The sequence below is a fragment of the Elephantulus edwardii genome, unplaced genomic scaffold (assembly GCF_000299155.1).
Source record: "Elephantulus edwardii isolate Elephantulus edwardi_28Jun2011 unplaced genomic scaffold, EleEdw1.0 scaffold00013, whole genome shotgun sequence".
NCBI classification, from domain to species: Eukaryota; Metazoa; Chordata; class Mammalia; order Macroscelidea; family Macroscelididae; genus Elephantulus; species Elephantulus edwardii.
The window spans coordinates 13522956-13538099 of record NW_006399763.1 but is presented as its reverse complement, the minus strand read 5'-3'; the positions used below and the strand labels follow the sequence as shown (position 1 = coordinate 13538099).

At 40.2% G+C, this 15144-nt stretch overlaps 1 protein-coding gene across 4 annotated transcripts in view; it reads left to right on the top strand.

Moving 5' to 3' along the window:
* The first annotated feature begins 530 nt into the window (after positions 1–530).
* The window catches only part of GRIK2 (glutamate receptor, ionotropic, kainate 2), a 1103729-nt gene continuing 1089115 nt past the window's right edge, over positions 531–15144 (top strand). For 3 of the 4 annotated variants that reach the window (XM_006881187.1, XM_006881189.1, XM_006881190.1), the window contains exon 1: positions 5980–6578. In XM_006881187.1, the coding sequence (XP_006881249.1) occupies positions 6464–6578 (115 nt within the window). In that variant the 5' untranslated portion in view covers positions 5980–6463. Of the gene's footprint in view, positions 830–5979; positions 6579–15144 lie in introns of those variants that run through there. The other variant, XM_006881188.1, reaches the window with a different exon arrangement.

Sequence of the window (15144 nt, the reverse complement as noted above, 5' to 3'; positions counted from 1 at the left end):
TCAAAAACAACTTCTTTCTCTATTTGGTGGAGTTGACAGTTCAGGGGCCTTATAGGTTGCCAGGAGAGGTGATGGTGCACATCATTAGGGAGGCAATCCAAGGCCCCAGCCCTTCATATTAGGGAGAGGTTCCTTTCCTTGCTGCTGTTCTCAGCTGCCCAGACTAGGGGCAGGCTCAGCGACTTCAGGCGTCTGGGTGAATGAAAAACGTTGTGACTCAGAGGGTCACTTTGGAGACTACCAGCTGCTCCTCATCCCCGGCAGCTGACAAGTTTCGTTGCTATGGTTTCGGACTGGCAAAAAAAGCTGCAACCTCGAATCAAATGTGCCTGGGCTCCTCATGCTTACGGTTACCACCTAGAGCCAGGCAAATCCCACAGCGATTTGTAATATTCCCTGATAGATTTCTGCCTTAGTCCCTGACTCAATTCAGCTGGCGTGGGTGTGTGCAGAGGGGGAAGTCTTCCTGGTCACGGGTGTCAAAACGTTCACATGTAAAGATGATCAAAAATCCCATGCTCTTTGCGACTGTTCTGGGGCTGGTGCCAGGCCGAAGTGGCCCTGGCCGCCAGCAGCGCTCAGGGGGCACCGGGAAAGGAGCGCGGCGCCTTTAAAGCAAGAGGCGCGGAACCCCCGCCAGGAGGCGTGTCCGTCTCCGCCGCCACCGCTGCTCCTCGGTCTCAGTCTCCGCTGCAGCCGTCACTCGCGCTCGGCGCCGGCGGCTGCGCTGCTCGGTCCGAAGCCCGGGACTTCCCGGCCGACCTCCTTGGGCTGCTCCTCCCCGAGGACCATCCCTCCCCCTCCCCGCCCACCTCGCCCCCAGTGACAGGTAAGGACTCCCCCTGGGTAGGTTCCGTTCCTGGCTTCCCCGTAAGGTGTGTGTTCCCACGAGGACTGAAGACACACCGGGGGTGGGCTCGGGGCATTTTCCCCTGGAAGAGAAGGAAGAAGGCTACCAGCAGCGCGACCAAGCTGGGTGCTCCCCGAGCACCCACTGGACCTTTTCGTGGCTTTGTCCAGCTCCTCTCAGCAAATTTCCATCAAAGATGCAACTGGCTCGGTTGGCTTTAGACGCACGAGTTCTCTACATAAAATAATAAGTGGCCTCAGTGACTGCGACTCATGCGAGGCGAAGAGAGTGAGACAGATGGCAAGAAGCTAAGTCTCTGTTTGCAGGTCTAAGGAACTCCCCAGCTTCGTCTCATCCACCCACCATTCCTTCAGTCCTGCTCCTTAATCTGTACTGAAAGGTACAGACTCATTTTAACCGGCGCCAGTATTGACAGTTCCTGAAAAAAACTCAGGGAGCTTTCTGTTAGGGGAGAGCAGGAGGAATAGGGTTGTCAACCAAGTGCATCATAAACCTCAAGAACTTTTAACGGCCCCTCTTCCCTGATATTTTTACCTTCAGTGAGACAGGGTTTCTTCACTAAACAGAGTTGAGATTCCTTAGGTAGCAATTGAGGGAAGAGAGGATACTAGAAAATTTACTACTACTGTCCATTTGGTACACACAGATTATCTTCTACTATTTCCCTCATCTCCATACTGTAAGTATTCTGCCCTCCGAAAGTCCTTATGAATTAATGATTATTTTCATTACATAGCAGATGATGGATTTATTTGAATTTTAATTAGTCTCTGTTAGTTGCCGAAAGATGTGATCTAGTATTTAAATTTTTACTTGTCTGTGTCCATTACATTATAACTTTTATAGAATCCACTTCTGTTACCATCAAGGCACCCATCACTTTCCTCCCAGTGGCCTTAGACACTTATTTAAAAAACAAATAAAAAGGAAATTACATTAGGAAGGTAGTAGAGAAATGAGTGCTACCTAGAAGTCTAACCTGTTTATTTTCTTCTATGTAAACCTATCCAATAATACATAGGCTGAAGTTTTAAAAAAGCGCCAAGCCATGTAAATATTTTCCAATTCAATTTCTTCATTAAGATCAACTTCTTTTAGACATTTAATGATTAGTTAAAACCCTAAATGAGATTAATCATCAGTGTGGCAGAATGTTGGCAGAATGAGTGATATTTATTTAGAATAAAAAGGTGCCATAGTATTCATAGGTAGAAAGAGTGAAGTGCAAGTATGCAACAGTGTGATTTTAACTAATATCAGTTTGACTTTTTCCCGGCACTTTTCATGCCAAAGATCTGCAGGCTGTTTATTTTAGCTCAGCTGCAGTAAAAACTGGCCACATGTATGGAAGAATAATAGGTCAGGTGCTATTGTATATGGTGAGATTTCTCAAATGTCAGGAAACAGCAAAACTTATGTGCTAAGTCAAGTGGAATCCTTAGTAAGAATTCCATCTGACAAAAATTTTTAAATATAGATTGGCTATAGAGAGCTATATGGAACAGCTTTAATACTTAGGTTGTCCTGGGATTATATTTGCTGTTTCCTGCAAAAGGAGTAGGCATTGTCTTTTTAAATGTTCTATAAGGATTATTACACATTTGTACATGCCCCAGCAGGTGGCAGCTAACTAGAATGAGATTCATTTTCCCTGGGAGAACAGGAAACTAAAATTGCTTCTCAAATAATAGTGGCCAAGAATAAGAGGTCATTAGTGTCAGCAAATATAAAAATGCTGTGAAAGATGGAGGTAATGGATTTTTTCCATTATTGTTGAACAAGTTTCACATTAACATGATACCAATTTTTCTCTTTATTATCATTTCTTAATATTCCTTCACATCTGCTTTCTGTGGCATTTTCGAGGCTTACATTTAGATATGGCTACACTATTTGTGTGCATACATGTGTGTTTGCAGTTTGTCATTTCTGCTTTGACCTTGGAATCTACAGAGCTTTGGCATCTAGAAAATAAAGGGTTCTGGGTGCCATATGGTTAAAGTGACCCCTCCTTTAAAAAAAAAGAAAAAGAAAAGAAAACCTCAGTGGCATAAGGTGTGTACACTTTTCCTGTTACTAATTATATACGGTCACCTGAGGTCCAAGAGCTAGTTGCTATTTTCTTTAAAAAAGTAGAAAATTACTGAACTGGCACTCTTTTCAAAAGAGTTGAATTTTGTCAGTGAAATACTTTATAATGACTTTATCAATCTTTTGTATAGTCTCCATACTCTGGTGTGTGATATTGCTGGAGAGAAATTGATAATGACTTCAGTGCTTTATTATGTCTCCTACACTACCAAATCATTTTGTTGTATTATTGGGGATGTAGTTTAGGTGTTTTACCCTGGGAAGTGTGTGAAGCTTATTAAGAAAGAATGAGAATTAATCTGATTACCCTTTAACAGATGGAAATCTAGAGGTGGAGAATTTGGAGGCAATAACTAATTGTACATTTTAGACATGTCTTTACCTACTCATTATTGACAACACATTATTTAGTGTTGTAAATTATTGGTGATTTTTCCAGGCAATACTTTATACAGACAAATGAGTAGTAGTATTCATGCAGGAACTCACGGTTAATGTAAATAGTGTATGCGGTAATATACCCTGAAAAACAGATGACTGTTGATGTAGGCTAGGTATGCTAGGGAATCTAGTAAGCTATACTGAAAAAATACATATAGCACAGTTGACAAAATAGTCCTCTTGACAATGTGAACAATGCAATAATTCAAATTATCTTACTCTGCAGGAGAAATATATACACATTGTCTGTCCAAATGGTATATTATCCTTTCAACCTACAGACAGTCCTCTGTTTAAAGATAGGATCTGTTCCTAAGTGTGTCTTAATCTTGTTTTTGCAGATAAGTCTGAACAGGTGCTTACAGTTCTTACAAGAAAAAGCATGATGTCTTTACAGTGATTTAATAGCTGCAAGTGAAGGTGATTGTGATGAAGAATTTGTTTGGAGTAGGGGTTGGCTCAAGTCATTTCAAAGTGAAGGCAAATTTACATAACATTAAAGGGCAAGTGTCCTTAAGTCCTGTGTTCATAACCCTGGAATTTACTATACTACTTTGAATGTACTACTCTAGAATAAATCAATGCCTGGAGCGCTGTCCGAGGTCCTTAAGAAAGGTTCTTTCCTGTGTTGCAGAAATTCAATTGGGCAGGTGCATGCAGTTTATATTTAAATTGAAACCCTACAATTTAGTTGATGGATATAAATTAACCTATTTTAGTATTTGTGAAAAACTGGTTCTTTGGGCACTGGTTAACACTAAGAAAATTTTATCCTAGACTTCACCTGTTTTATTTATTGTGTAAGAACTTCCTGGATCTGGAAGCTTGACTTCTCTCTTTTTTTGGCTAAACAGCCAATACTATACAAATGAAATTATTTAGAATGTTAATTTATTTAACCAGAATTAACTCTAATATCAAATTTAATTAGGGTAGCAGAATTACGAACAAGAAGTTTTTTGTGTTTTTTTTTTTTTCATTTGCTCAGTTTACATTAGATGAAAAACTGCAGTGCTTTGATTAGTCACAATAGAACATAATTGGCAGTAGACACCAATTATATTGGCAGATTAAAAAATAAGAATATTAGTGTTACCTTGAGAGTTATTATTATCTCTGCTAGGATCAAAAATAAAATGTAAAAGTAGTTTGGAATAAATGAGACAGCAAATACAAGCCAGAACATGTCGAGCTGTACATGTTTTTACAAGAGATATTTCAAACGTGGACTGAAGGAGTCGCTAGATACCCTTAGTTTTAGCACTAGGTGTTCCTTTTAAAGTGCTCAAATAGTCAAATTCTTTGAATTGCCTGCTAGACTGCAGAAGTAGCCATTCATGATACTTATTTTTGACATTGCAGTTATGCCTCCATTAAAAAAAAAAAATCAATGCCACTAAATGTCTTTGCAAATTGTATGTTTCTTCTCAAATCAACATTTTCTTATATCTTAAAATTATTATTGAAAAATTAGTATGATGGAGAGAAAACATTATAGTATTTTATTGCTACCTGGGGAAAAAACATAACAAGAGTCAAGTGTACTCATTTCACTCATTATTTTAAAAATTAAGTTTTCAAAGGATGTGATGATTTATTTCACCCCCAAAAGGTTTAACCTATGAGAAAACCATTGTTAATATTTTTTAAAAAAATAATTTTAAGATATAGTCCCAGCAACTTGCCCTTTGTACTGCTTAATCATTTGCGAATATTAACAGCGACATATTTATTACCATCTATGTTAGTTTTACCTCCTAATCTATAGTGTTAGCATTGGGCATTAAAAAAAAAAATCTATGTACTCAAAGGCAATATATTAGTTATTTTCAATAAGAAAAATGTAGTTAATGTTGAAAAATATGTTCTGCACTTTTTAGGAATAAATTACAAATTGTAAATATCAAGTCAGAATTCCAAATAATACCACCAGAAAACTAGCATTTCCAGACAAAGCTAAGACTGCCAAAGTTTCTCAATGTTTTATTTCATTCCACTTACTAGTGTAAAAAGTTTTGAAATATGAGAAGAAATTCAGGCATAAATTATGGAGATTTTTGGAGTTTGCAGTGTGAAACATCATTGTTATTTATATATGCATAATTATTTTACATGAGCTGAAAAATGGGTGAGAAAACATTATTCCTTTAACTCCATTTTATTCCTAAAAGTCTATTGAAATTTTTTACTCCATTGTAGTAATCAAATGATAGCCTAATCAAGTTTTAAAGACTACATCATTCCTCTTAATTTCATTCCAATCTATATTCATACCTGGCAAAAGTACTTTTTTAAAAGTGTAAGTAAACCCGACTTTAAAGCTAAACATAAGTTAGAATTTTCAGTAAATTCTTGACTTCGACTTTGCTAGTCATCTGTTAAAATTCATCAGTTGATTGTAAGAAGTCTATCTGCACACACCAGACGCTCTCTAAGCAAGGACTCCTATTGAAAATAAAAGCATTTTCCTTCATGTGAATAAACCCAACTTTCTTTCTTGAAACCCTAAGCGGGAGTTCACTTGGGTTGCATAATGCATATTGGGAAGCTCCCTGGCAAAAAGCCTTAAGAGGAGAGCAGCTATCTCAATTTTTCTCACTTAATCTTGGCTTCACGTCAGAAGCTGTGCAGCAGTGCAGTAGAACAGGGCCTGGCAAAAGCTTTGCGAGCAAAAGCGTCTTTTGTGCTGGGACTGTAGCTTGCCATTGACACCTCGGCGGTATCCACGGCTGAATCTCCTATTGATTTTCCTCCTCCTCTCCTTCCCTAGGCTCGAGCGGCTGGACATTGTGGGTGTGCGAGCTGGATTTCTCCCGGATGCTCTCCGACTAACATGGATGTCCCACCATCCCTTGCAGGGGAAGGTTGCTCCTTGGCGCAGTGAGTGAAGAACATGCAGCGATTGCTAATGGGTTTGGGAAGCGGAGACTCCTTTCTCACTGTGACCATGCCGTGATCGTGTCTGCGGCCACCACTCGACGCATCCTCATTCCTGCCCGACCGGGGAGCCTAACGCTAGACCGGGGAAGTGGGTGCCGCGCGTGTGGGCACAGGAACACCATGAAGATTATTTCCCCGATTCTAAGTAATCCAGTCTTCAGGCACACCATTAAACTCCTGCTCTGCTTACTGTGGATCGGATATTCCCAAGGAACCACACATGTATTAAGATTCGGTAAGATTCCCCTTCCCTCTCTGCCGCCTGGAATGGGCTCCGTGGCGGCCGGATGTAAACAGGGAGCGAGCTCTGCCTGGCGGTGGGCTCCGCGCCTTCCCGAGTGCTCCTGGCTCAGTCACCTCTGAGGCTTTAAGGGACCTCCTGCTGTTCCTTTTCTTCTTTATCCCCCCCTCCCCTTTTATGTTTTCTATGTGGTTGGGGTCGCTGCATAGCTTCTCTACATTAGCCTGCTCCTGATGGTGCTGATGCCCGGGGTGCTGGCCAAGCATCACCCGCGCGCGTCTCCCCGGGAATCTCTCGCGCTTGGCGGGCTGCGTGGTCCGTGCGGGGGGCTGCACGCCTCACAGCTTCTGGGGCTGAGGAGTTCGTATCTGACAACTCTTTGGCGAGTAGAGCTGCTGCTTCTAGTGACTCAGCCAGGTCCTCTAGCGCAAATAAAAGGCACTATCCTTTAGAGTTCTTGTATTAGATTTTTTTTTTATTGTTGGGGGGGGTGGAAGAGGGAAATCTCATGGCTTTCCCAGCTGTTAGTACTCACCCTGAGAAGAAAGCTTTTAAAATAATAATACTGTACTTAACAAGGAGAGGCTGTCGCTCAGGGTGCAATAGCATCATAGTAAGAAGATTGTTGTATATTCGCTTGTTTTAAACTTGCTGTTCACAGACTAATAAATGATTAAAGAGAGTAATAAGTTTGAAAGGAAGATCTTGTGTGTGGGATGAGTATGGAATGTTTAAAATCTGTGCCTTGGTGTCATACTGGTGTGATGAAAGAATCGAGACAGTTAATATATTTTAGGGCAATCTGTCCCATTGACTGAGCAATCAGGATTTCTGTCTAGCTCAAAGGAAAAACTGAATGTGGGATCCAAGTGGGAGCTCGAGCCAGAAAGGTTTCCTTGGAGGAAATACAGCACGGACACCCTTCAGCACCTCTTGATGGTCACTGGAGTTTTAGTAAATGTAGTCAGGGAAAGTTCCCTAAAGTAGAAAAAGAGTGAGGAGAACACAGAGGGCGATGGGGTGTAAACTTGCCCACTATGGACATTTCCTCTAACAGTTCAAGTGAATTTAAGCCAGAGTGCAAGAAACCATATAATCCCAACTATGTATCTTTGAGATAAAAACCCATACATTAAATCACTAAGTCAGATTGAAACTCAGCAGTGAGTGCTTACGTTTCTATCATGTCAACAGCATCTTCTTCTGTCTTTCCCTTTCCCAGATGCTTTTGCTCTAACAAAATTGAGAGGAAAACATCTTTCCCAAGGCTTGATGGAATGAAAGGATGTTTTCACATATTAAAGAAAGGACTCCCAGCAGCCTTTTCTAAACACACCTGGAGCCAATAAGACTGATAATGACAAAAAAGACAATGGATTATAGCTGAATTTTCTAATGTAGTAGGTCTCCTGTTTTCATGCCTTTGGATAGTACTTAAGCACGTTGCTCTTAGCAACAGCGTCCACTGGAATGCTTGTTTCTGTGAAGGGGATCACACAGGTTTCTGTATCAGTGCATGAGTGTGTATGTGTGTGTGTTCAGCGGTTCCGCTACAAGCACAGTAAGTGTTAAAGTCTGGTGCTTTGCCCAGTATTTTGAGTAGTATAAATTATTTATCTGGAATACTTCGGTAGCTTCCTTCCTATGTGTTTGTGAATGAGTATCCACTGGTTAAATATGTTTGCAGACTGGAATAAAAACACTTTGAGTCCAAAACCTGACACTAATACTCTCAAGATTTAATTATTGCTGCTCTGGTCTTGCAGCATAATATTTGCTGAATCATTAGATTGTTACATTCGCTGATCATTTCATATCTTCATATTAAAAATCTTGGCGACTATAGCAGAGTATGTAGCAGCTTTCCAAAACAGCTGACACACACACAAAAATACATTTTTTCCTAGACCAAAGCTTACTAAGAATGTCTTCAGGAAATAGAGTACTAGGTCAAGACTTACCCACCAGCCCCTTGATACCCAAACTTTCACCCCAGTCTCTAGATAACCTGTTATTTTCTTCATTAACTTTAAACACCTTCCATGTGGAAATCCTTTTCCTGATTTCTGACCTGAGTTGTGAGGAGAGACTGTGCACATTGTAATCACTAGAACATTTCCGTGTTGGGGCTACTTTGATGCAATAATAGGAGTTTTATTTTGTTCTGGGGAAAACATGTTTTGAGTGTAGTGGATGGTTGGCTGAGCGCCATGTAAGTGGTTCTTGAGAAAGGTTATTTTTCAACTTTGGTTCAAAAGGCAAACCAAAACCTTATCCCTGGCCCCGTGCCTTAAGGAATGGGGTCTCATTTGCGAGTGAAGCCGCTGCCCCTGAGCAGCAGCAGCGGACGGCCTAAAGCTGAGGAGATTCCTGCATCTGCTCGGGAGGCGGCGCCGAGCGCCTAGCTCCCGCCCCTAGCGAGGCAGAGAGCGGCCAGCCGCCCGCTGCCCAGCGCCTCCTCTGAAGTGCTATGGCAACCGCAGAGCGCAGTCCAGCGGCTTCCCCCACCCCTCCTCTTCCCCGCTGGCGGAAGTCCACTGTCATGGGCTTAGTGTTGTCCTCCTCCCAGCCACCCCTCTCTGCTCCCACTGAGGTTGTGACTCAACCCTGCATCTTCTTTCGTCTTCGTACAGCGCAAAGCAACCAAACGCGCTGTGCCCTCCCTCGCGGCGTTCCAAGCCACAGTGAACTCCTCTCTAGAGCCCCAGAAAACTTCACTTAGTGGCCCAGGAGGACCTCAGTCCGAGCATCCCATCTTGGGGCCTGTAGTTCCCTGGATTCCTGGCTGACCTCTCAGAGTACTCTCCCGCATACTCCCGGGGGCGCTATTCTGGAGCTTTTTAAGACTGCCTGGTGCAAAGGCAGAAGCGACCTGAGGGTTAGCCAGGGGTCAGTTCCTTGAGGTGGGCGTGGGCTGCAGCCTGTTTCTGCGTACTATGTACTTGGTTTTACATAGCTTGGCTTTTCTCCAGCGCCGAGGCCGGGGGCATGTTGAGCAAGTTGTATCTTAGCAGATCAACCCTTCACCCTGATTGAAGTGAGATGTCCTCTACTAATCATGCCTCCAGAGCATGAGGGCCACTCTTGCTATGTAAATGAGGCACCTTTGTCTCTCTGCAGCTGCCTCCTAGGTCACTTTGGCTGCTGGAGAGGGCCGAGGGGGAATCCTTTGTGCAGGCGGCCCAATCCCAAGGTATCCCAGTTAAATTGTCTCAATGAGACAAGATCATTTCTTTCTTGGTGAACAGAAACTTCCCCTCTCTTCCTGGTTTGCTCCGACCTCCGACTCGAGCTAGGGAAGTGAGAGAAGGTGAAGGAATCAGGCCAGCTAGTGCTTAGCTCACTGAATGGCTGGCCTACAAGTCCAAGGGGTATGACTCTGTGAAGCATCACCTCTAAGGAATAATTTACTAAGCTGCCGGTGATTTCTGGAGTCAGATTGCTTTTCTAAGACCACATTTTAATTAGAATTATAAACCCACAAGCAAAGACTTCAGTCCAAACTTTCTCCCAAACTGTTTGGGCAGCTTCTCTAACCCTTTCTGAAGAGCTGAACATACCGTTCTGATATTTTTTTAAAAAAATTTTTTTTTTTAAAGTAGAATGCAGCTTAAAAGAAAATTCTTCTTAGTTGATACCTACTTTCAGCCCCCCGGATACTCACGGACCTCCCTGGCGTAACGCGCAACCCAGCCTCTGCAAACACTGAACATGCAATCAGTGAGCTCAGGGACTGCCCAGATGATCAAGCCCACCACGTGAGAAGGAACAGAAAAGGTTCCTATGGAAATCTCTCCAGTTTGCTGGGCATTTTATGCTTGCTCTCGAAGTTATAATTAGTAGCAGATGTACTACAACATCGAGGAGTGCGAGTGAATTGACTGAGCTTAGAAGCTGCCACACTCTACAAGTTCTTTGAAAGAGATTTTTCTTCCTTTGGGAGGTGAAGTGGGCGGGAGGGAGGAGTGGCCTTCTATCTGGAAGCAGAAAACTGGCTCCTGGGAGGTGGGGATGGGGGAGTAATAGCGGCTACTGTCTGCTGCAGATAAAGTCGGAACACCTGCTTAAGCTGAGCTCTGGAAGGCAGGAAGGAAAATCTTTCCAAGAATCACCAACACAGCGGTCACACTTAAGAAAAATGTTTTTCTTGTAAGTTCTTACTTATTTTTAAAGCTTCAAAGAGTAACTGTGATGTGATCCATCAGCGGAGGCGCAATCATTTCAGAAAGCGACTTTGAAAAATGATCTTTTCGTCCTCCAGAAATAGTACCCCGTCTCCCTCCAGACACAAGGAAAGGGACACATATACCGGCTTTGTGCAGTTGTCTTTCAAAAGTGAACACGAGTTTATATGTCAGTAGACGTGCACTCAACACAGGTTTTGCTTGGTGGTTTGATGCAAGTGATCATTACAGTGTGTTCATTCACTGAATTCTCAATAGACACTGTTTCAACATTTACTCAGCACAGGAAAGTTAATGTGAGTTACTTCTACACAAAGGAGGAATATACCATAGAGTAGATAATGCGGGACATCTCAGAAATTGTGAAATCTTTTTACCATTAGATAAAGTGTTGTCCATGATGATAATGCTATACCATTTGATGGAAGATAATTATCATAATTTCAGATAAAATATACTTCCCTTTTTTCTAATAGACATTTAATTTTCAAGTGAGAGGAATTCATTAATTTTCTCTTCCTATTTTTAGAATTCCACTGCACTATTGTAATCCTAAGTACATTTATTAATGGGAAATTATTGCTACCTATTTTCACATATTAGAAGAGTATCTTTCTAATATACTATTCTTAATTGATTTATTGTATGTGCAGCATGTACGGTTTGCAGGTGATCTTCTGTTTTCCTCAGTAGAATGTTCTGATACAGTGACTTATAAGTGTTGCTTGTTATGGATTTGGGTTGTGAAACTGTCTTCTGTAGACTTTCAATTTGTAAACCAGTTATCAAAAAGTACTAGAAATGCTCCAAATAAATTTTGAACCTTAAATCCAACATGAAAGGTAAGGTCAGAAGTCCCCGGAAGGGAAGGAAGTAAGTGGACATCATTATTATTGACTGGTCTAGATTAAACATTGAAGAGTAAGATTTCAATCTGATAACGTCATAGGGCTTCCTGTTTTTCATTGCTGTTACTGCTGACAATTTTGTAAGGTAATTAAATTGGCTGATTGAAGTCACAGTGGTCATGGGACGATAAAGACCATTTGGATTTAATGGAATTTAAAACAACAGAGCACTGAACACAACTCTTAGTGAACAAGAATTTTAATGGCCCATTCAGGGTGCTGACTAGATAGAACGCCCTTAACAAGTTTAATTGAAAGGGCAAGGCAGATTAGCACTATATAGTCTTTATGGCCAAAGATTGGAGAATTAAAATTATCTCTTTAAAAGACTCATTAATGCATTATCAAGATTTAATGTGGGTTAAATAAGCTTTCTTTAGACCTTCATCATACACTATGCACCTAGGTTTAGGACTAGATTTCACTAAGGAAACATTTTCAAGAGTTAACTTATTAAAATACAATTTCAGCTATCTCTTATTTCAAAAATAAATTGTTTTGAATTCCTGGAAAGTATATATAACAAGGTGTGGAGGCTAAGTGTAGGTGAGATCCTTTTCTATATATAACTGAATATAACATGTTTGACTTTTAATTTTTTGTCCTTATAGACAAAACTTGTCTGTGCAGAGCAACTATAGAGATGTTAAAGAAATGTTCTGCTTCTGCAGTTTCAATGTCGTCATGGGTCTTTGGTCTATTTTGTAGTATCTTTAATTTCTTTCTTATCAAAGAGTTCTAGTGGTATCGGGAATATGGTCAGTGGTTAGAATCCATGAACTGGTCCTTGAGTGAAAGATGGGCTGTCTTCTCCTATAGAGATTTGTTGTTGCTTACCTTCAAGTTGAGCATGACTCATAGCAACCCTATGAACAAAAGGCCTGAAGCCATTCTCTACCTATCAACATTTATCAAAATTCACAGACAACCTTGGAAACCTGATGGACGGTCACCATAAGTCAGAATTGACAACAGTAGTTTGTTTTTGCTATTTTTTTTTATAACATATACTTCTTCATTCACCTTATTATACTTAGTGCATTTAAGTCTTCTGCCCCAGGAGAAAGAGATGCTTTCTTTACTATGGGGTAAGTAAATGCTGACTAGTTGAAGGATAAAGTCAAACCTTAGTTTCTCATTCAAGATTGCTGCCCCTTCCAGCTGTTTCTTATGAAATTGCCATTTCAAGTTTTATCTGTTCTTCTCCTCCCCCCCGCCATCAGAAAAACAAAACAAAACTGAAACCCAACCAGATTTTCACACAGAAGTCACAAATTTTAGTTGCAGGTCATTTGTAAAAAGGTTTTAAAAATTCTGGATTAATCAAACCAAAAGCAGTCAGCTGGTGTGTTTGTGTGGTTATAGGATCTGGGGGTTTGGGGGTGGGGACCCGGCCCTGGTGGTAGTAGAGGAAGATCATTCCCCAAATCTCAGATCTTTATCATCAGCAGCCAACTGATGGTTGTGGATTCTGCAGTAGTCCCAGATTGCCCAACTGACCTGGCAGCTGTTTAAAATGGTCGTAATGAGCCATTTAGGATTCTGTTATGGCTTTCTCCTTATTTGATGTTTCATTCCATTTATCCTGTGTTTGAAGTGCTTCTTTATAGTTTTAAACTCAGGATTCCAGAATTGACATCCATATGTGTTTTCTTATATCTCTTCCCAGTCGACAAGCCATAGGATTATATTTTCCACACTGAACTAAAGCAAGTATTTAGAAACTGTTCTCTCTAAATTATTTTTCTTTCTGTTCCCAGTTTTGTCACATTCCAAATATATGACCTATCATGATGATGATGATTATTGTTGTGTGTCATCGAGTTGGAACCAACTTTTCTGGATCTGACCCTCCAGTGGGTTTTTAGAAGCAGTAAATCACCCTGGATGAGATTGCCCATCCTTCTATAGAGCAACTAGTGGGTTTGAACTGAATGGCTTTGGAATTGCAGTACAGCTTCTGACCACTAGGTCAATGGAAATTATCAAATAAACTAAGCAAATATTAAATGTTTTGCAGCTAAAGTTTTTGGTATAGTCATAGGCATTTCATTTGCTTGATGTTATGTTTCCTTTCATTATACTTATTACATTTTGCTCTTTATTTTACTTACTAAAACTCTTGCCATTATGTTACTGTGCTTGTTGGTATATTCATACACATCTTTCCACCATCTAAAAGAAAATGAATTAAGAACTACATCAAGATAAGGGAGCTCTGGCAGTTTAGTGGGGAGAGGTTGCACTGCCAAGCCAAAGGCTTGTGGTTTGAATCAACTAGCTGGGAGAAAGACTGGCAGTCTCCTCCTGTGTGGTTTACTACCTCTGAAAACCCCTTGGAGGTTCAGCTATGAGTCGATTCTAATTCAATATAACATAACAACACATCAGCATAAATATCTAGAATATTAAAGCAAAAAAGACTTTTAGAGATTAATTTCCAGTGGTAGTTAAATAGCTTGACTTAGCCTATAACTGTTAAGTAGTTTCTCAGGCAGTTGCCTGCATATTTTGAAGAATAAGTAATGGATTTTCTTTCTCTATATTCAAGAAAGAATAAAGAAAATTTTTTGTTCTTGATCGTTGTTTAAGAAGCTGTTGTATCACATATGTATTAAATAAAAATCTAAAGTTAAAGCACCATCTTTTGTTGATCAAATGGCCAAATAAAATGACCAAACAAGGAAAAGTTAAAAATTCATCTCAGTGAAAGTGAACTTGAAGGAAATTTTAATTTCTAAGATTTCTGATTGAGTGAATCTCCATTATTATTCATTATAGCTGTTGTATATAGATACATTTTTATTTAGCATGGAGCGCTTTGTTACCTGAATGGTGCTCATATATGATGTACACTCAATGTATATTTGTTTAATGGAATTATCTCATGGAAAAGGATTATAAAAGCTTATGGCCTCCTATTAATATACTTACTGACAGGCTTTGCTGAGGGGTGAAAGGGGGAACTAATAAGCTAAATTTTAAATCCAGTTCAATTAAAAATTGAGTGCCTAAAGTAAATACCATTAGCTTTTTTTGAGGGATAGGATAAATTGCTTCTTAGTATTTCTCCGTATTTTATCTAATTAAAGGAATCTGGTTTTCTTTTAGTTTGTTTTTGTTGTGTGTGGTTGTTATATATATAATTTTTTTTCTCATTTATTTAACTAATTTGTTAGAGTCTACACACAAAATCATTATTTGAAAATCAATGCTCTTAAAAAATGAGAATGGCCACATCAGATCACAAAATGGGGAAGGATAATATCTTTATTTAACTTCCAAACCACTGAGAATCATGGTGCAGTCAAGTTTAACACATAGTATCAACTATCACGTCCAACATTACTCTTGCCTTGGACCTTGTCATAAGTTACTGCCAGATGTATGTCATTAATGTTCAAAATAGTTATAAATGCTATTGTTTTAAACTGAAGTTTCTGATAATGAGACACTTGATACAAAAGG